We start from the raw sequence: 23,614 nt of genomic DNA, 5'->3' as shown, positions 1-23,614 counted from the left end.
TTCATGACCTCGTTCATTCTGGCCCCCTAATCATCCCCCTGCCTCTAATTAGTTATCTTTCACTGACCCCTTCACCACCTAATACCTAATATGTGATAAGCATACTGGCACAACAATGACTGCCACTGCATCATCTAGGTGGGTGCTACACATTGGTGGTAGTTGATGTGTTTCCCCTCTGACTATGTAAAGTGCTTTAAGTATAAAGAAAAGCACTATATAAATGTAATTAATTATTATTATCATTTTTAATATTAAGTATTGAGACCCTTTTACTTCCTGCATGCTTTACTGCGTTGTAGATTAATGGATTAAATTGGTATTTTTGTCTATAAATGTACACTCAATGTTCTATAATGACAAAGTGAAAACATGCTTTCTGAAAGATCTGCAAGTGTTTTAAATACCAAGGGGAAATCAGGAAAAGGCATTTAAAGGTTCTGTAAATGTACCAAAATGATACTACAAGGGAGAGGAACCATAAAATCATTCTGGAAAATATTCCAAAAAGGTTACACTCTGTCCAATCCTGTTTACCTCACACTGGAAAATATTAAAAAAATGTGAAAAAAAATCTGATTTGGCAACATTGATGTGTTGGAACCTAATGTGAGTGGTGATTATATTCCAGTGAAATTAATTTGCATTTTATTAACAATGAACAAATGAACCTAGTTATTATGATAACCAAACAAATCATATCAATTTGACAGAAACAGATAAATAAAGCCTACAGACATGCTCGGTTTTAGTTGTGTCAACTTACAGTAGCTGTTTAATGACCAATTTTCCCATAAACATTTTTTAATGTTTGAAATGATATTCTTGTGAATATAACTAGAGTAAAGTCAACATAAGGTAATTGGCTAATCTACCCTAGAAATGATTTCTGTGAGTGGTGCTGTAATTAAGACAATTAAATCCATTTGTGTTGTTCCTCCTTAAATTATACTTCTTTATGTGACACCAAAGACTTAAAGTCAGTTCTGCTAGAAATGGATATGTAAAGCCTTAATGCCTGCTCAGTTTGAGTAAAGTCAACCGAAGTTAGTAGAGATATGGCAACATACCCCAAGAATCATTTTTTGAATGTGTCTCCCTGGTCATTTATCTTGAGCCTCGTGCAGTATATTATGTTTGAATGTATCAGTCAGTGCATTCTTTTGAATGATACTTTATGAAATATAGAAAGGCTGCATAAATGTACATCTACAAATGTAAATGATATCCATCCATCCACCCATTATCCAAGCCGCTATATCCTAACTACAGGGTCACGGGGGTCTGCTGGAGCCAATCCCAGCCAACACAGGGCGCAAGGCAGGAAACAAACCCCAGGAAGGGCGCCAGCCCACCGCAGTGTAAATAACATACAGACTAGTTTTCATTTAATCTTTAGATTTTTTTTTTCAATTTGGAAATAAATTTGACCTATCTGTCCTTCTTTTCTCAATGCTCACTTTTTAAACTTCCCGGCAGTAACCAGTTCTGAGTGAGGAGCTAGTTAATAATAATACATTTTATTTATTTGTAGGTGCCTTTCTAAACACTCAAGGACACCGAACAATAGACAAAACACAGATTATAAAGAAACGTAAAATATAAAAGTTTAAATCAGACAGAGCAATTGTAATCAAAGAGAAAAAGCAGTCTTAATCAAATGAATTTTAAGTTTAGATTTGAAAAATTAAAATAATTTAATATTTCTAAGCCCTGATGGTAGTGAATTCCAAAGCTGGGGAGCAAAGCAGCTGAATGCTTTTCTCCCCATAGTGGTAAGACGGACAAAGGGGACAGTCAAGTGGATGGAGGAAGAGGATCTGAGGGTGCGGGAGGGAATGGTAACATGGAGGAGGTCGGACAGATATGGAGGGACAAGGTTGTGGATAGCCTTAAAAGTTAGTAGGAGAATTTTGAATTGAATTCGGAACTGAACTGGAAGCCAATGAAGCTGCTGCAAAACGGGAGTGATATGGTGAATAGAGGAGGTTCTAGTAATGATGTGGGCAGCTGAATTCTGGACCAGCTGAAGCTTATAAAGAAATCTGCGAGAAAGACCAAAGAAAAGGGAATTGCAATAATCCAGACGAGAAGTGACAAGGCTATGAATAAGGATAGCAGTGGTGTGGGGAGTGAGGGAGGGCCGAATACGATTGATGTTACGCAAGTGGAAATATGCAGACCGGGAGATGTTATTGATGTGGGACTGAAAGGATAAAGTACTGTCAAGGATGACACCCAGACTTTTAACCTGTGGGGAAGGGGAGACAGAGGAATTATCAATAACAAAGGAAAAATGATCAGTTTTGGATAATCCTGGTTTTTTACCAATGAGGAGAACCTCAGTTTTGTCACTATTTAATTTAAGAAAATTTGAAGAAAACCAGGATTTGATTTCTGCTATGCAATCAATAGTTAACTTATGTGCACACTCACACTCACTCTGGTTTGCAATGACCCATTAACCTAAAATGCGTATCTTCACAATTTACGAGAAAACCATGATAGTCAGAGAACACCCATAAGAGAGTTTTTAAATACCACCCAGACAAGGAATGGATCGGCACAGCTAAAAACATTATAATATTAATGAGAATTGCTAATCTTTGATTACTAGTTGACTTTGGTGTTACAACCACCACTGCCATCACCAAACATGAGTGATGCTCAAAAAGAAGAAAGTAAGATGAAAGTTATCATAACATTTTCTAACCCACTTTAATTCAGGGTTGTGGCAAGCTGGAGCCATTCCCGTCAGGACTAGAGGACGGAGAGAACAGGGTGTGAGCCCTTCTCACACCTCCACACCCACACAGTGTCAGTATGACATTGCTAATCAACCCAAACCACATGTATTTAAAGTCCACTGAGAAAAAGCAACCTAGACACAGGGGGAAAAATGTACAAAATCCACAAGGACAACAACCAGCCGTGTGATTCAAACCCTGGACAAGATCTATGAGGCAGCAGACTTAACCACTGCTCCACCATAGTGCCATCTGTTCTTTTATCTAAATTTAAGTAAAGCCATATTTTCTTCTGCTTACATATCTCTATCCTTTAAAAGCAATTTAGAAGGTTTAAAATATCCTCGTTTGCGGTGTAGATTTCTCAGCAAAGTAAAATACATACTGCAGAGTAATTTGATATTCTCCTTGGGCGGAGAGAGTCTATTAAATTAGAAACAATTGAATAAAAAGGTGGACTTAGCCTTAACTAAAAGGCTAGTCAGAGTAAAAACTTCCCTCTGTGGTTTTCAGTGGACCAGGTTTTGTAATGAGCAGTGCTGACCATAGCCATAATCTTTCATCCATATTCTGACATGCTTAATCTAATTATATGGTTTGTAAGAGCTCAGAGCTTAAATGGGTAGCATCAAGTAAAAGGCAGAGACCAATCCTGGACAGGCTGCCAGTCCATCACAGGGCTGTCCAGAATCACCAGTTTACCTAGCCTGCATATCTTAAGTATTTGTCAGGGCAAACAGAATACCTGACTTCACAAAAAACAAAAATAAAAAGGTTCAGGGCAGCCACCCATATAATATTTTCTGGCTGCAAAAGAATAAATTGTTCACACTGATATGCTCAATATGGAGTCCAAAACAGAACTGATGAGTTTGGGTAAATATGGCAGCTTTAAAGGTCATCAGGGGAAGTGAGGTCATCCAGGGCAGAAGCGGAAGGGTCCTCTTCCATTGGCCCGGACCCGAACGTGATGTCATCAAAAGGGCTGGAATCGGAAGGCTCTTCCTTCATAGGTTCCACACCAGAACTGACGTCATCAGAAGAGCCGGAACTGGAAGTAAAGTCATCGGAAGGGTCGGAACCAGAAGTGACGTCATCAGGGCCAGGCGGAATTTCCCATGAAGAGTCTGCAGGAAAGTGAGAAAAAAGGTCAGCGCACTCCGCCACCCACTGGTCTGGCGTGGAATTACTCTCATATAGACCCTTTAGGTATCTCCCATGTGCATGTTTGTGACACTGGAAAAATGGCAAGACACACCTAGAAGAATGTGCCACTTCAACACTGATGGTGGTCAGACCCAGGTTTCAAACCCCTTAAGCTCTGAGACACGATGCCATCAATATGTCACCTAAATGGTTTAATCAAATTTTCTAAAATGTATTTTATTCCCTTACAGTAAAACTGTTAAGGCAAGTAGTGAAAAACAAAACTACAAAGACATATAAGACGATTCCTATTCCTATATTATAATAAAAAAATAAGATGAAAGACAGTAGCATTAGTATCATGAGAAAACCAACTTACAACATTAGTTTTTCAGGTAGATTTGCATAACTTATCAGCTTGTATATATGTTTGCACAATGTACACTAATGAGCCAAAACAGTAAGACAACTTCCACATGGCGTGAATAATGTTGACTATCTCATAACAGTGGTGCGTGTTAAGGTCAAGGATACACAGTATTAGACAGTACGCCAACATTAGGCACTTGTAGTTGACGTGTTGAATGTAGAAGATATGGATACATATACGGACTAAATCGTTAATGCCACTTGTCTGGGTCAGAACATTTCCAAAGCAGTAAAGCTTGTGGGGTACTTAAGGTCAGCCATGACAGTAGTCAAATAGGGAAAAAACACAAACTGCCAACAGGGTGTTGGACAGCCAAGACTCATTGATGCAAGACGTCAGCGTAAGTTATCTTGTCTGGTAAAAACCAAAAGAGGGGCTACTATGGCACAAATCACAGATAATTTTAATAATGGCTATGGAGTAATGGTATCACGATACAAAGTATGTCGAATTCTGCTGCTTATGGGAGTGTGGAACTGCAGGCCAGTCAGCATGCCCATTTCAATTCCTAGCAACTGTCAAAGCCACTTGCAGTAGGCACATGAATGTCGGAATTAGCCCTTAGATCAGTGGAAGAAGGTTGCCTATTCTCATGAATCCCTTTTTCGATTGCATCATGTGGATGGTCAGGTATGTGTGCGTCATTTACCGAGGAAGATATGGCACCAGGATGCCTTGTGGGAAGAAGACAAGCTGGTAGAAGCAGTGTAAATAAATTGGGCAATGTTCTGTAAAAAAGTTCTTTATGTGTGTTTTGGTGTATTTTGGGACAGCTTGGCTATTAGCTAAACAAACTGGCTTCATGGACTGAATGGTCTTGTCTCGTCTGTCAAATTTCTTGTGGTCTTTTATTATGTTGATTATTTTTGGGGGTTTATTAATGACTAGCCGTCCGCCCGCGTAGTAATAAAACTACTTCCTACTCCTGACATCACGCTTCCCCCTCCCCTTGGCCTGCAGCCTCTGTCTCAGATTAGAGCAAATATATCACTCCTGCAAATGAACTATGATTCTTAGCGCAATGACAGAAGTCGCAAAATCAACTGGAATGTTCAAGTAAATTATGGTAAAAATAGTGATAGTGAGGTAGTTCTCTCATTTGCTAGGTAAGCAGAGGTAAGGAACGTCACAAGGCTGGTCCATGAGTGAGGAAGGCCTCACCCTCCCTCCCCTCAGCCTGCTGCATGTCTCTCGGAATTCACTCAAATAAATCTCTACCACAACCGAACTATGATACATAGCACAATGGGAGAAGTCGCAAAATTAACCAGACTCACCAAGCAAATTAAATAAAAAACCCGATCTAAATACAATACAATACAATTTATTTTTTTATAGCCCAAAATCACACAAGAATTGCCGCAATGGGCTTTAACAGGCCCTGCCCCTCTAAGAAGACAAAACAAATTCCCAAAAAAACCCTTGTAGGGAAAAAATGTCAGAAACCTTGGGAAGGGCATGCAGTTCAAAGAGAGACCCCTTTCCAGGTAGGTTGGGCATGCAGTGGGTGTCAAAAAGAAGAGGGTCAATACAATACAATACACAGAACAGAACAAATCCTCAATACAGTATAAAAATAAAATTTTTAGAAATATGGAGCCGAATTTAACAGTAGATGATATCACATAATATGATTTGAATTTGTTTAGAGTCCTGGAGACCTAATCTATCAAGCTACCTCCCCCATTTGGCCATTCCACAGCTGAAACAGCACTGGGCCAGCCAATCTTATGAAAGGACCCCTCTTTCCTACGATTCCTGCGATCCTCCATCAGGGATGACTTTACCTTAGGCAGGCAAAACAACTTGGCAGGTGGGCTGTGGCACCATGTGCCACATTTGAGTACCGAGAAGAGAAACAGAATAGGTGAGGGCTGGTATCAAGTTATAACTATCATGTTACTTATGTTTTAGTGCTAATGACTAACAACAGAGATGCAGTCTGTACAGTTACTCAGCAGCTCTAGTCAGGGTGTGCTAAACTGAAGTAGTGAGTCTTCAGCCGGGATTTAAAAGCTGAGATCGAAGGGGCATCTCCTATAGTAGAGGGCAGACCATTCCACAGTTTAGGGGCCCTGTAACTAAAAGCTCGACCTCCCACTGTTATTTTATTAATCCTTGGAATCATAAGCAGACCGGCATATTGAGATCTTAATGTGTGCTCTGGTTTGTAAGTCATAATAAGTAAGCTAGACCTTGGCCATTTAATGCTTTATATGTTAAAAGGAGGATTTTGAAATCTGCCCTAAACTTAACCGGGAGCCAGTGTAAGGATTTAAGAACTGGAGTTATGTGTTTGTACTTTCTTGTTCTTGTAATAATTCTTGCAGCAGCATTTTGGATTAACTGGAGGCTGTATAAAGAACAGTTTGAACATCCAGTGAACACCACATTGCAGTAGTCAATCCTACTAGAAATAAATGCATGACTTAATTTCTCCGAATCCTGTTTATTTACACAGTGCCTTAATTCCCCAACATTTTTAAGATGGAAGAAACATGATTTGGGCAACTTTGTAATATGCTCTTTAAATGACATGTTAGAGTCAAAGATGACTCCTAGATTGTGGGCTGATTCAGTAAAATTAATGGTGATTAAATGATGACAAAATATTGTTGTGATCAGCGTCACTCCCACTAACAATTAACATCTCTGTTTTATCTGTGTTTAAAGACAAATAGTTCTCATTCATCTACTCCTTTGATTCGCTAACACAACTAATTAAAGACAACATCGGAGAAACTTAATTTGATCTAAATGAAAGGTATAACTGGGTGTCATCTGCATACGAGTGAAAATTAACATTATGTTTCCTAATGATAGATCCTAGTGGAAGCATGTAAAGTGAAAACAGTAAAGGTCCCAGTACTGAGCCCTGCGGGACACCATATCTCACTTCCGTGTATAATGATGGAGTACTGTCTGCACATTTCTGTACATATTGAAATTGGTTTGATAAATAAGAATCAAACCAAGAGAGCACAGTGCCTGTAAGCCTAACATCATTTTCTAGCCTGTGCATTAAAATACAGTAGAATGGTCAATGGTGTCAAATGCTGCACTTAAGTCCAGCAACATAATTACAGTGGAGTTTCCTTCATCAGAGGATATCAGAATGTCGTTTCTGTACTATGACCAGTGAGGAATCCAGACTGGAATTTCTCAAATAAATTGTAATGTGTAATGTGTGACTGAAGCTGATTGGCAACTACTTTTTCTAGTATTTTAGAGAGAAAGGGTAAATTTGAAATAGGCCTATAATTATTTAGTATGTGTAAGTCTAGGTCTGACTCTTTAAGTAATGTTTAAATGACTGACACTTTTAGTTATTCAGTTACTGTGCCATGCAATAATGAACTATTGATAATGTTTAGAATAGGCGCTGCAAGAACATCCATTGCACTTTTTACTAGTTTTGTTGGCACTGGATCTACACTGTAAAAAATCTTATGTGCTATCTACTTAAAAAAAATATGGTAACAATATTGCACATATTATTTGTAAGCAGTTTTTAAGGCTTGATTTTTTTAGCAGAATCTACTTGAATAAATCATGTAAAACTTCCTAAATTATTTAGCCAGAGACATGATGATTTTAACATTATTAGTGGAATAATCGTTTTTAGTTTAAGCAGATAAAACAAAATGTACTCATATGTATTAAGGAAAATTACTTAATAATATAAAAAACATTTTATAATGAAATGAATACATAATGCATTTTGGTGTTAAACATGCTTTTATTCCATGTTACACTGGTATCAAAATATTAAACACTTTGCAAAATAGTGTATATAACATTAACAGCAGTTTTAAGAAAAAACAAAAACAGTTTGTAATTGACAATTTATGCCATTGAAATCAACTGTTTAGCATTAAACCATATAACCTGTTGTAGAACAAGCTGCAGAACAATCTCAAACCTCAACCTGGGCATTTTAACCAAAACTTGGTAACAATGGAATGTCTCTCTCACAATCTAACACACGAGTTTGTTTTTGAGAGATTGTAATTTGGGGAAAACCTGCAAACATCCAGTTCCAAGAAGAGCTTCTGAAAGGCCTCAAACGTGTTCCTCAGTTGTTTGGGATAGGTGAGGTTTAGTGCATATGTGAATCCAAGAAGAATTGCGCAGGCTCTAGTCAGATTTCCCAAGCCAGTCATGACTTGCACACCCTCCAAGACAATGCTAAAGTCCTCCTGGTCATCCTTCTTGCAGACAGCAATTTTCATTACATGCTGCAATAGACTTTGCTGCACATCCTTCATTGTCACACTGTAAAACAAACAACATATTTTATTATGAAGATCTGTTATTTATGTAGTTAATTTGTGTAAGATGTTCAAACAAGTTTTTCCTCATAAGAACGTAAAATGCAGATACCTCAAGGAAGTGCAGTAAACCATTTCTAGGTTCATATCTTTGTAACATGATAAAACACTAACTCCCCAAAACTTGTTTCAGTGAACTATGGAGACTGACACTACAACAAACTCAAGTATACTATGGCTAATGGCGGACAGGATGTTTTCAGAAATATTGACATTGCTTAATTTATTTCATTTATATTGCTGACACTAGTGCAAGAATTTTTTTACTTGAGGAATGTACTTATATTTAAGATGTATTTCTGTTTTTGTAAAGGGAAACAAATGCTAAATGCAGTTTTCTGAAAACAAGAAATATCTGAAATAGTTTTAGACACTTACATTGTACTCCTGGATGAGATCTTCCTCCTTTTCACCCAAGTAATTGACCAAGCAACGGAGGACAACATCTCTTGTCTGTTCTTTGTTTTGATGTGAGGTCTAAGGCACCAAAAGTGTAGAAATTAGTAATAGTACCCAATAATAATGAAGCAAATATCAATCAAATAATAATAAAAAATACCAATTAAAATACCTGCTGTATGGCACCTATTTTCTTCTTCAAAATCTGTCTGAGTGCTCCTCCTTTGCAGGAAAATATTGTGAAAAGTTTAGGAGTGTAGTAATCCAACATCTTAATAAATGTTGGCTCAAGGTGCAGAGTAGTAATTCGCCTAAACTCTTCATTAATCTAAAAAATGAAACACACAAACACTGATTATAATTATGTTCAGTTGACAACCACATTATTATCTGTGATGGTATTTAATGACAAAATGTAAAATCCCTACCTGGAGAATGTCAAACAGAGCAGGCCAGCAATCTTTAAATTCTGCAACAGTCGGGCACAATTCAACAACCTCATGTCTTCAGAGAGCAAAGGTTTTTGACAGTTGCTGTTAAAATTATTATTCATAAGGAAAAGTAGTTAGGGTTTACATTTAATGTAAGGTTTGTGGAACATTTTTATTACATATTTTTAATCACCAAAATCATGAAATTGGAATGGTTTAAGCCTAGAAACCCAATACTGCTAAACAAGTCTAAACATTTTTAAATATCGTTAAAGACTAATTTTAAATAAATTTGCATTATAGTAAATCTCAAATGTGTTCAAATAACTTCACTCATGTCGAATTTTACATAGATTAATCAAAGCGAAAATGTAAATTGCTATAGATATATCTTACTCTTTGTGGAGACCGATAATGCCTTAATTATTGCAAAGATGTTTGTATTCTTCAACTAGTCAAAAGCATGGTTATGTCCATATCATTTCCTGGAACGTCATTGCATTGCTTCTATGGTGTTTGTGACTTGTTTTGTTTAAGAGGGCGCCCTCTAACATCGAGGATGAATGAAAAAATGCATATATTGCATGAAATGATTAAACGCTAATTTAATACATCTTTACAATTTGAAGCGAATATATAAACACATCAACACTCTTAAAAGTTTTTAAGTATAATCATAGAAACTGCCCCATCTATCAATCTCGATGCATGGCCATAGTTATTTTTGCTTTAGCGACCAACATGTCCATTCTAGCCTCAGCACGTGCATGTGAGAAGTTATTACTAATGAGTTTGAGTTCAGATTTTCACATCAAATAACAACTTGTAAACTTTTATTTTAAAACACCTGGTTCAACATAATCACTGTTGCACATGCCAAAATGATCACTGTCGTTCAGATTCAAAAATCAGTGTAAAACAATTCCTGTACTAGCGTGAATAAGTGGTGTCCTGAGGAGCTTATTTAAGAAATCAAAATAAAATGTAAAAATTAGTAAGGGGCTTAACTTACCTCTAAATATTTTCCACTGTTCGCCTGCTCCTTCAAAACGCTGTCTGATCACTGCCGTTGTTGAGATTCAAATGAAGGTGACTCAATCAAACCCGGATAATTGGACCAATTCTCTTAAAATAAATATGAAACCTTTTTTCCTCAAAATTTTAGCCTAAATGGTTCCTCAAATTAAGCCTAAAAATTGCACTCATTTCCTTAAAAAAATAGGTAAAATTTATTTTTTAATTTTATTAGTGAAATGTTCTCCAATATATTATAAGAAACACAGAAAACCTGTTTTTTTTAATTAAATATGTACATTATTTTTAATGATTACATCAATTTTTTTAATGAAAATTACAAGCCGCATGATTCATTTTTTACAGTGTAGGGAACAAGTAGTGGGCTTCATTTTAGAAATTAAATTTAAGACTTCCTGCTCAGTTACAGGATTAAAATTACTAAAGTGCTGAATGCAATGTGAGGCAGGGTCTGCTAAGCTAGTATGCAGTTTGTACTGTGATGCTGAGATCTGGGATCTTATCTTTTTAATTTTTTCATTGAAGAAGTTTATAAAGTCTGTACTGCTAATATCTGTTGGTATTTTGCACTGTAGATCTGGATTTCCATTTGTTAATTTAGCAACTGTTCTAAACAGTACTCGAGGATTTTTATTATTGCTATCTATTATTGTAGAATGGTATTCTGAGCGAGCTTTAAAGAGGGCTTTTAATATTTTTTAACACTCTCTGTCCATACAATTTGAAAAACATGTAGCTTTGTTGTTCTCCATCTGCGCTCCAGTTTTCGACACTCTAATTTAAGAGCTCGAGTATTTTCATTAAACCAGGGAGTGTTTCTATGTGCTTTGATCACTTTTGTTTTATGGGGAGCCACTGCGTCCAGAGCAACTCTCAAGGTCACATTATAATGTGATGTTAGCTGACCTAAATTGTTTTCCACGTTTACATTTGATGTTAACTGATCTAAATGGTTTTCCACAATTACACTCGAAAGTATCTATAAATTTTGAAGCAGAATTACAATCTAGATGTCGCACTGTCTTTGTTTTAATCTGTGAGTGTGTTGGCATTGGCGGAACTAAATCAAATGTAATTAAGTAGTGATTGGAAATAACTTCATTTAATGGAATAATATTTAAATTTTGAATTTCAACTTTGTAAGTTATAATTAAATCTAATGTGTGGTTATGATTATGAGTTGGACTTTTGACAATCTGACAAAATCCTACTGAATTTAACAAATAAGTAAAACATTTGCTAAAAGTGTCAGTTTCCACATCAATGTGTACATTAAAATCCCCCATCAGTACTACGTGATCATAATTTATAGCCAAATCAGATAAAAGGTTGCTAAATTCAGTCATGAACAATGAATATGGCCCTGGTGGTCTGTAGACTAGCACTATGATTGTGTTGGAATCTGTTTTAATATTTAAAATGAATTAAGTAGTTCTCTCATGAAAAGTGGACAGACATACAGACAGACATATGTTGGATTTTATATATATAGAGGAGTCTCATTGTATCTGATGACAGAAAATCATGAAAACTCTCCAGACACATGAGGGTCAAATTTAGAAGAAAATGCCTAATGGAGACTCAATGCTAAATTGGCCCTAGTGTGTTGTTGGAGGTGATTTTGTGTTCACCCAGTGATTTGCTGGCACCCAGTACAGGGTTTGTTTCTTCCTTGTGCACTATGCTAGCTGGGATAAGCTCCAGCACCCCCTGTAACCCAGTTAGACAGTGGCAATGGCTGATGGAGACTGGTCCACAGTATGTTAGAAGCTACATGACAATGAGGCAGTGAGGGGGCTACAGTGTAGTCTGTTAAAAGTATGGTATATTCATAAGAATGTCTGTGCAATCTACGTATACACCTGTTTTTTTTTTGTGATTCACACATGCAGTGGGCTCTAATAAATAGTCTAGAGTAAATGTGCCTCTGCTCCACCTGCAGTAATACAAAAGAAAACCCACCCTTGTGGTTTGTAACTTCCTTAGGATAAAAACATTACCTGAATGAATAAGTGTAATCAGTTTTAACATCAATAATTCACAGTTGTTAATTCCATTTTTTTCCAATTGTGTTTCAATATCCAATATGCACATGCATCCATCCATCAATTTTCCAAAATGCTTATCTAGGATGTAGGAGGCTGGTACCTACCACTGGACACAAAAAGGAACAAGCAATCTTGAACATGGTACGCTAACACACACACACACACACACTCCAAAACAATTTAAACTTTCAATTTAACCTTGAAACAGAAACAGAAGATTCCAGAGAAAATTCCCACACAAACATGAAGAGAACATGAAACTCCACCTGGACAGCATGGGCCCAAGATTCAAACATGGCACCCTGAAGATGTGAATCATCAGCTTACATTGTAGGACCCTCAATACATACATACAACATGTAAAAGTTTTAGATCATTTGAAGAGTTTGCTTAAATGTAGTGTTGCCTGAGATCATCATGTGCATAGTAACATGGTGGCCTGCAGTAGTTCTTTAACTCTTAGTAACTGATATGATCAAATGCCAATGGGTTTTTAATCTCTGAATCTGTAAGGCGGCGTCCCTAACCACTGCTACATTATGCTGTCTTAAAAACGGTTCTTGTTTAAATAAATAGAATTTTTAAATAGATAGATAGATAAAATGAACGAACAAACTTTATTTATCCCCAGGTGGAAATTTGTTTTTTTTTTGACCTTGTATTATTTTGTGTTTTATTTAAAAATTGTTATTTGGAATCAAGGATGATGAAATACCACTACAACATTATACCTGTCTATTCATTAAAAGTAATACAGTTTATTGGAGTTAGAGTATTATCAAAGTAATATAATTATGTTTTTTTTTTCTACAGACGCCATATTTTTGGCCATCTAACTGCTGGGAGCCAGAAAATACGGATTATGGTTGGTGAATATTTATTATACTACCTTTCAGAATGTAAAGTGAATGATATAAAGACACCATGTATAATGCATAATGTTTCAATTGTATAGTTTGTGTTTATGTTGCATTTCATTTTTCATATTATATTTGGAATTACTGTATTGCTTGCTGGTGAATGAAAACTCGCTATATTGCATTGAACTGATCTAAATGATGCTGCCTGCCATAGCCTAATATTGATTACTGGAGGCCGAGGCTTATCTACATTCTGCAGTGGTCAGTTTTAGGCCGTTTGCTGTGGAAAGTCTGAAAAATTACAATTTCAGTTTTCATTCCAATTATTTTTGACTTGTTTCGCGTAAACAAAAATGAGAAATTGATATTGGAATCAACTGGCATGGTGCATTTTCACTCCCATGAAACTCCTGTTACATTTAAAGTTTTTGGTATAACAGAGTGTGCTTTTTCAAACACACTGAAGCCAGACTGTGTAAGTCCTTTGTGTGATTCTCAGATTTTTTTGAATTTAGGTATTCAATTTATTCTTAAAGTTCAGCAAAATTTGTTTTTAAGTAGAGTTATTGAAATGCCAAGTATTATAAAGTACAGGTAACACACTGTATCTATAGACTTTCTCTGTTGCTTAAAAGGTGTTTATTTTATTTTCACACAGCTTTAATCCATTTCTTCTGATACTGTAATAATTTTGGTTTTGCTGCTGAAGTTGGATTTGAGTGTACGGTGCAGCCCTGACTTTGAATGGATTATTTTAAATTATTTTAAAATGTGTTTTAGCATTCTAGTTGTTTTTATTATTCTGTTATATGCTGTCCTTTTCACCATAATAATTCAAAACATTTGCTTTGCTATACTTTCCAATTTAACAATATGATGATTACTTACTCCCTGCCTAGTGGGACTAATTGGAATTTTAGTCCCCAAAACTCTGTGAGTATATTACAAGAAAAGTTTATTTTATGTTGCAGAGCATAGCTTATTGTGTGTGTGTGTTTCGCTCTGCAACCCCAATGTGGTGGAGGAATCAAATTCCAAGATTTGTGCCTATACTACTATGTATTTGCCTTAAATAGTGTTATCACTTATATTCCAGTCAAATTTATTATATTGTAGTCCTACATTTGACTCTTTGGTTTTTCTACTTGCTTTCTGTGAGGAAGCAACAAAAGCATACTGCTCAGATCGATGCATTGGATAGTATTTATGTTGATTTTTAGAGGGCATTTGATAAGGTCCCACATGAGAGCTTAAACAACAAACTAAAAGAAGTAGGAGTTTGGGGCGCACTGTGCAGAGCGGTGTAGACATGACTAAAACATAGGAAGCAGAGGGTTATGGTGCGAGGAACCCTATCAGAATTAGGTGATGATAAAAGTGGTGTCCCTATGGAGCCACTGCTTTTTTAACATGTTGTAGCATCCCAGCCTGGGTGAAGACTGGAGGAAAAAGGACTGTTGAGTCTAGCGGGGTGGGCAGAGTGCGGCACGGAGGATTGCTGTTGGGATACACTAAAAGGTAAATAAAGGAGTGGTGCCCTGAGTGGAGGGATTGATAAATGGAGGTGGAGATTTCTGGATAGCGCAGCAGATTCTGTGGGAAGAACTGGAGTTTGTTTTTTTTTGTCTTTGATGGTGTCTCTCATGGCCATGACACTGATGGTTACAAATAAATTGTTCTACAATAACTTCTTTGTCCTACATGTCTCCTTTTCCAACCTGTTACAGTGAGGTCACTACAACATATAAATCATCTGAATAGGAATATAAATGACAAGCTGGTTAAGTTTGCAAACAATACAAAACGTGGTGAATGGCAGCTAATCTAGAACCAGTCAAATCATTAGAAAATAATTTGAACAGCATAGAATGCTAGAACAATTTGTGTAAAATGTAATGTAAGTGAATGTAACGTATTTCATGTAGGAAGTAGAAATGTCACGTTTAAATGCACAACAGGAGGCATTAAACTTGAAAGCATCCCTCCTGAGAAAGATCTAGAAGTTGTAGGAGACTTTTCAATATGTATATTGTGGTAGGCAACAGACAGAAAAAGTTTTGGGGATGGCAAACCCGCATACTAAAAAATCATCAAAAGAAAAGAAACACTTCTTTATTTAGATAGATAGATGGATAGATAGATACTTTATTAATCCCAAGGGGAAATTCACATAATCCAGCAGCAGTATACTGATACAAAGAAACAATATTAAAGTAAATAGTAATAAAAATGAAAAAAAATTAAAATAAAATTAATGTTAGCATTTACTCCCCCGGATGGAATTGTAGAGTCGCATAGTGTGGGGGAGGAACGATCTCCTCAGTCTGTCAGTGGAGCAGGACGGTGACAAAAGTCTGTTACTGAAGCTACTCCTCTGCCTGGAGATGATCCTGTTCAGTGGATGCAGTGGATTCTTCATGATTGACAGGAGTTTGCTTAGGGCCCGTCGCTCTGCTCTGTCCAACTTTACTCCTGCAATAGAATTACAATACAATACAATTCAATTTAAGCGGAGTTCACAACTGAACTGATCATCAGGTTGAGGTTTATCTATAAATATGGTGGATAGGAGGAAGAGGTGGTGACAGGGTGGGAGGAACAGGAACTGATGTGGCAGGAATGAGGATTCTGGGTACCGGAAATTATGTCATTAGGGTTTGCCGGAAGTGATGTCAACAGTGGGTGGTGATGTCACTGAGAGGCAGGGCCTTTGGCTGAACTGCAGAGGAACAACAACAACAATATTTATTTATATAGCACATTTTCATACAAATAATGTAGCTCAAAGTGCTTTACATGACGAAGAAAGAGAAAAAAAGACAAAGTAAGAATTAAAATAAGAGAACACTAATTAAAATAGAATAAAAGTAAGGTCTGATGCCAGGGAGGACAGAAAACACAAAAAAAACTCCAGACGGCTGAAGAGAAAAAAAAGCCTCAGGGGTTCCAGGCCACAAGACCGCACAGCCCCCTCTAGGCATTCTACCTAACATAAATGATCAGTCCTCATTGTATTCAGGCTTCTCATGGAAGGACTTGATGATGACGGTCACGTGGACTTCTGGCCTTTAATCCATCAATGTAGGGACATCATAGTGCTTTGATTAGGTGGTGGTGGCGCAGATCGCAACCACAGAAAACCGAAAAAAGAACAGAAGAAAATAGAGTAGGGGTTAGTACAGATATTGGAGCCACCAAGAATAGTAATAATAATTAATTGAATATACAGAGCATCAGGATTAAACTAAAATGAAGTCATGAGAAAGCCATGTTAAAGTAATGTGTTTTTAGCAGTTTTTTAAAGTGCTCCACTGTATCAGCCTGGCGAATTCCTATTGGCAGGCTATTTCAGATTTTAGGTGCATAACAGCAGAAGGCCGCCGCCTCACCACTTCTTTTAAGTTTAACTCTTGGAATTCTAAGCAGAAACTCATTTGAAGATCTAAGGTTACAATTTGGAATGTAAGGTGTCAGACATTCCGAAATATAAGATGGAGCGAGATTATTTAAGGCTTTGTAAATCATAAGCAGGATTTTAAAGTCAATTCTGAATGACACAGGTAACCAGTGCAGTGACATCAAAACTGGAGAAATGCGCTCGGATTTTCTTTTCCTAGTTAGGATTCTAGCAGCTGCATTCTGCACAAGTTGCAATCGATGTCAAGAGGAGAGAGGATCAGGTGAGAGCACCAACCCTCAGTCTAGCTGACGAATAACACTGTTTGAGCCCACAGAGGAGTAGCTTCAGTGACAGACTTTTGTCACCGTCCTGCTCCACTGACAGACTGAGGAGATTGTTCCTCCCCCACACTATGCGACTCTTCAATTCCACCCGGGGGAGTAAATGCTAACATTAATTTTATTTTAATTTTTTTTCATTTTTATTACTATTTAATTTAATATTGTTTCTTTGTATCAGTATACTGCTGCTGGATTATGTGAATTTCCCCTTGGGATTAATAAAGTATCTATCTATCTATCTAAATTGTCCCCCATGTGCTGACAACATCCAGACAGTGTACAGGAGCAATCAAGAATAACAGGATGTTAAGCTGTATAACGTGATGTGTGGAGTACAAGCCAAACGAGGTTTTGCTTAAGTCAATTACTGTAGCTCACTAGTGAGGCCTCGCCTAGAGTACTGTATGCAGTTTTGGTCTCCATATCACAACAATTGAGAAAGTCCAGAGAAGAGCAACTAGGCTGATTCCGACACTGAAAGGTATGAGTTTTGAGGGGAGACTGAAGGAGATGAAACTTTTGATTTTAAGCAAACAGAAATTAAGAGCATTGGAAATTATGAAAGGAATTAGTATGGTGGATCAAAGCCGTTATTTTAAAATACTGTTGGAAACTTGTTAAGGGCAGAGTTTACACAAATTTTAGTTAGATTAGATTAAATAAACTTTATTAATCCCGTGGCGGATTTCAAATTCACACAAAGAACTATAGACACATGGAAAAAATTACCAAGTAGTGTGGTGGAGGGTAGACTTCAAGGAATATTAAATCTCGACTCAATGTCATTTTGAACAATTTAGGTGGAATGGGACGGGTGAGCTTGTTTGGGTGAATGGCCTGTGTTTGTCACAACTGCTCTAATGCCCTACTTGAATGACATTTTCAAAAACTTTACCCTAAAAGGAATTTTAGAGCAAAAAATGGTCAATAGCAATGGTTAGCTTTTTGCATTTACATTCAATGTACACATACAGTAATAAATAAATCAGAGAAAGTAACAGTCCACTCAACAGGATATGTGATCATTTAAGTATTACAAAATGGTTACAGCTGTCTCAAAATATCACAACTGCTGACTAGGTGCCCCAGCAAATAGTGGATTTTTTACTTTTAATCTTCCATTTTATGTCATTGATTAACGGACAAATGCCATTAATGTTAAAGTGAAAATACATCTCTAAACTAATTACAAATATAAAACACAAAATAATTGGTTGCATTAGTATTCATACCTATGTCATCACTTGTTCAGCCAGTTAGGTTTAGAAGTCACTTCATTAGTTCAATGGAGATCACCCGTCTTGGATTTCAATTGATAACAGATTGAACAGCATGGGTCAGGGAATGGAGACAAGAAAACATCCAAATCACTGAATATCCTTTGGAGGCAAGGCCAGTTAAATCCTTAGGAAATGAGCAAGAGTTTAAATGTACTCTATATATGTGATGGACGTTTGATCTTGAACATGAAATGTCAAATACTGTAGACAGAATGGCATGATGTTGGGGGAGACTCACGTCATCACAGTCTTGTCCATGGATTCATTTTAATAACCCAAACATCCGTCCATCCATTATGCAACCCGCTATATCCGAACTACAGGGTCACAGGGGTCTGCTGGAGCCAATCCCAGCCAACACAGGGCACAAGGCAGGAAATAAACCCCAGGCAGGGCAGTAACCCAAACATATAAAATATTTTTGTGCTAAAGTATTCTTTTAATTTCATTTCAGAAACAACAATTTAAGTAGACCTTAATAGTGGAGATGGATAAATGGCAAAGTATAAAGACATTCTCAACCCCACTTAATCTAATTCACGGTCACAGAGTCAATCCCAGCAGCACTGGGCACAAGGCAGGAAACATCACAGAGCATGCCAAAGTGAGGCAAGTTTATAAATATTCAAATTGAATACAGTATGTTCAGAGTATGATTGCTAAAATGTCTGTATTATAAACATAATAGTCTGTTATAACTTAAATAATTCTTTGTATGTGTTTCAAGTATATGACTGGCTTTCAAAAGATGGATTAGCAGAATTTAAAATGAAAGCTTAATTTAATTACAGTGTGCGATCGTCTACATAGCTGTCAGCTATCCTTTTTCTCACATTGCTGATTGATGGTAGACATTTGCCTAAACAGGATTATAAGCAGAAGCACATGACTGAAAACATTTTAATCCCTAATATTAACTCAAATGCCTTTAATTGTGTTGATACAGTATGCTACTTTACGTGCTCATTATAAAAGATGATTACTTTTAGTTTATTCCTTATTAAAGTTCAGCTTTATTTCACCAGAAGTATATTGGAATTTTTGCTCCCAAGAGCAATAATAATGAGAAATATCTAGCAGTAGGTGAAAAATATTACTGGTAGTTCACATGCAATAAAACAAAGGAAATGGCTACCTTAATAGAAAAGTGAGCATTATTGCTGAAATCCATTCTTTATCATCCATAATGTTACTTGCTTATTTGTGTCATGATGCTACATTAAAAACTGCGGTAAAATAAAATATTACGGACAGATGGCGACAGGATTGACGGGACTAATTGATAAGATAAAAAATTTTGGGTAAAAAAGCATTTGAGGCAAGTGATCTCGATTGGTTGCAGGGTCACTGCAGCATTGTCTTGGTGCTGTGAAGGCAAAACATTAAATGCCTTTGTGATGTCAAAAATGATGAGTTGCAATACCAGAGTGTGATGAATGTACAGTGATCCCTCGCTATATCGCGCTTCGACTTTCGCGGCTTCACTCCATCGCGGATTTTAAATGTAAGCATATCTAAATATATATCACGGATTTTTCGCTGGTTCGCGGATTTCTGCGGACAATGGGTCTTTTAATTTATGCTACATGCTTCCTCAGTTGGTTTGCCCAGTTGATTTCATACAAAGGAAGTTATTGGCAGATGGCTGAGAAGCTACCCAATCAGAGCACGTATTACATATTAAATAAAACTCCTCAATGATATACGATGTGCTTCCTGCGTGGTGCTTGATTGTTTGCTTTTCTTTCTCTCTTACATTCTTTGCGCCTGACGGAGGGGGTGTGAGCAGAGGGGCTGTTTGCACAGAGGCTGTTTGCCTAGAGGATACGGACGCTCCTCTAAAAAATGCCACTTTATCGCGGTGCTTCGGCATACTTAAAAGCATGCATTGATTTTTTGATTGTTTGCTTTTCTCTCGCGCTCTCTCTCTCTGACATTCTCTGCTCCTGACAGCGCTCCTTTGAAGAGAAGATATGTTTGCATTCTTTTAATTGTGAGAAAGAACTGTCATCTCTGTCTTGTCATGGAGCACAGTTTAAACTTTTGACTAAAGGGTGTTATTTCATGTCTAGAGGGCTCTAATAATGTTAACAGTGTGGGAGAGTTTATAAGGGCTTAAATATATATAAAAATAACCATACAAACATATGGTTTCTACTTCGCGGATTTTCATCTATCGTGGGGGGTTCTGGAACGCAACCCCTGCGATCGAGGAGGGATTACTGTATCAGTATTAATTAATATTCATTATTGATTAACAATAAATTATTTAAATTAATATTTCTACTGTAACCAGGGTGCTCAGTGCTCAAATTGAATTCTTGTAGTTTTCTTGGAAGACACAGGCATGGGTTTGCTTTTTTGGGATGTGCTTAAATGTTTCTAAGGATCTTCAGTGATGTAAACTCCCCAAAAACACTGGTTTACTGCTGCCATATCGCCAGTAGTGTTAGTCAACAAAATTCACCAAAACGTTTTTCACAATGTACATCCTATGTGCGCCAGTGGCCTTCTTGGCCAAATATTTTCCTGTTTAATTTGTCTTTCAGTTGTCTTAGATGAATGTTTTTGTCCTAGCTTCCCATTATACTTTGCGAGGCCAGCTTGACATCACAGAGCTATAATAGCTATATGCAGAACTTGAGTGTGCATAATTAGCCATGTGGTGCAACTACGAGTCAAGACAATACTTAAAGGAGCTGCTGTCTTCTTTTTGTCTTCTGATTAGTGCAAAGAAAGAGACTTGTGAGTGTAGGTGTTGGAGCATGTAAGCCTTGTGATGACAGGTGACCTCTACAACCCTGAATTGAACAAAGAGTCATGTTATATTGGTCATTGTGGTGGTGTGATTTCTAGCATATAATTTGATTAATATTTTGTAAGTCTTTATTTGTAAACTAGACAAAGGAAATTTACTAGTAGACAGTGTTTCAGGAGGCATGTTTTACTTCATTGATGAGAACAATGGTACTTTGATGTTTACCTCACCAACTCCTACCAGGCTTGGCAAGGGTGACTATGCTTGGACTTACATGAGTTTATAAGCTATCCACCACAGGAATGTCATAAACTGACTAAAAAAAGCAACTGGAGGATGTGCTGTACCTCAACACTTTCATTGGTAACTGGTTAGGAAGGAACAGGAAAATTACTTTTATTGGTCTAAAATATGTTTGTTTATGATTGGTTTTGATTCGGAGGCCATTCTGTACTACAACCGGCATTGGTTTGTTTTTTGGGGTAAGAATGGTATAAAGTTGGTCACCTTGCCTTTACCTCTTTGTCTCTCTCTCTCCCTATCTGGCCATTAAGAGAAGACCATGATAAAGACCTTGGCAGCCATATTGAGACAGGCATGTGGCCTATTTCAACACCCTGTTCAAGGGCCGCCTATGGAAAGAAGATGTACTGCTACTTAGACTATAAGATTACAATGCCAATATTCACATAGTACTCTTCTTACTTAATATTTTGGGCATTTGTGTTAATAATACATAATTAAATGTGTAGCTTAACTCCTGCCTGTTTCTTTACTCAACTTGTCCGAGGTTACAGATGTAGAAGGGAAAGTACATGATCTCAGAGTGGTAAGTGTATGGGATTTTAGCTATTTTATTGAGGTTTACACAATAAAGATCATAAAGAGGAAAATAGGGTCACCATGGGACCTTACATGATAAAACAGTCATTAAAAGTCATGGCAGGAGTAAGTGTCTTTATGAAATTCCAAGTGCAGTAAAAATGACACTATTACTGATTTCTGAGAGCACAGATGGACAGCTGGAATGAGCTGCCTGAATAACTTATTACTTTATTTAAAAACAAGAAATTGATTGAAACAAATGCCTGCAGCCACCGTAGCCCAAGATGACCAGAGTTGGCTACCCAAGTTTAGAAAAACAGGAGTATTGTGAAGGCAAAATAAGATTGCATTATCAACAAATTTATTAGACTAATACACTAAGTAAGGAAGTTCTAGTGCGGAAATAAAAGTGTGAGCCTGTGATGGTGGAGTCACTGCTCTCTATTCAAAGATAAAGGTGCTGATAACTGTCCACAGCTCTAGATGTCCTACGTAGGCATAGACAGTTATGTTATGCAACAAAATGAAGGTGTGAGTGCCAGAAAGTAATCTTGCACTTGATGTAGTTTTTTTTTTAAATCATAACACAGTGATAAGGTTGGTAATCATTCAATTATGAATCAATATTTCTTGGGCACAGTGTCCATCTTAGTCCAGTTAAAACATACTGAAGCAGTAAAGGATGATAGTAACAAATCCAAAAGCCTTTATAAAATTAGGTGCTGGTTACTGCACCCTGCATACATTTTCAGAGTGTAGGATGGAACTCTTGGTGGACCTTTAGCTTTGCTTACAGGGGATCTCATTTATAAAACTTTGTGTTGGTTCAAGTATGAAAATATGCATATGCCCAAAAACAGCACAATACATACACCAAAAATGTATAAAACCTAGCGTACAGACATTTCTGCACAATTTACCTTTATGATTCACAATCATGTATGTGAACGTGCCTTGAACCCCACCTGGTTGCCCCCCTGAAAAAAGGACTATAGTAATCAACCCTGTACACACACACATATATATATATATATATATATATATATATATATATATATATATATATATATATATAGCAAAATACCCGCGCTTGGCAGCGGAGAAGTAAAAAGAAAAGGAAACATTTTAATAATATCGTAACATGATTGAAAATGTAATTGTTTTGTACATATATACACACACACATATACTATGGGGTGCCAAACAGGCAAATACATTGATTTTGTGAATATATAAAGTCAAAACTTGAATATATAAAGTCATTCCCGAATATATAAAGTCAAAACTTGAATATATAAAGTCATCGCTGGAATATATAAAGTGAAAACTTGAATATATAAAGTCAGCGTCAGAATATATAAAGTCAGTGCTGGAATATATAAAGTCAGCATCGGAGTATATAAACTCACTCCTGAATATATAAAGTGAAAGTCAAAATCTATTGATTGAAACGACTCTGAACTGAACTAAGGTAACAAAAACGTATTCAGAAAAATAAATTAAAAAAACACTGTTTGTTTAAATTTTTGAAAATGATGCATGTGCCCTGCCCAGGATTGGTTCCTGCCTTGCGCCCAGTGTTG

At 36.8% G+C, this 23,614-nt stretch overlaps 1 protein-coding gene across 7 annotated transcripts in view; it reads left to right on the top strand.

Annotated features, from left to right (window-relative positions):
* LOC120516628 (regulator of G-protein signaling 7) overlaps positions 1-23,614 on the top strand; it is a 536,263-nt gene that overhangs the window by 363,956 nt on the left and 148,693 nt on the right. For all 7 annotated transcript variants that reach the window (XM_039738437.1, XM_039738439.1, XM_039738434.1 and 4 more), the window contains exon 6: positions 13,381-13,432. In XM_039738437.1, the coding sequence (XP_039594371.1) occupies positions 13,381-13,432 (52 nt within the window). The remainder of the gene's footprint in view (positions 1-13,380; positions 13,433-23,614) is intronic.

Source organism: Polypterus senegalus, chromosome 16, assembly GCF_016835505.1.
Source record: "Polypterus senegalus isolate Bchr_013 chromosome 16, ASM1683550v1, whole genome shotgun sequence".
NCBI lineage: Eukaryota > Metazoa > Chordata > Cladistia > Polypteriformes > Polypteridae > Polypterus > Polypterus senegalus.
This window is presented reverse-complemented; position numbering and strand designations above follow the sequence as displayed.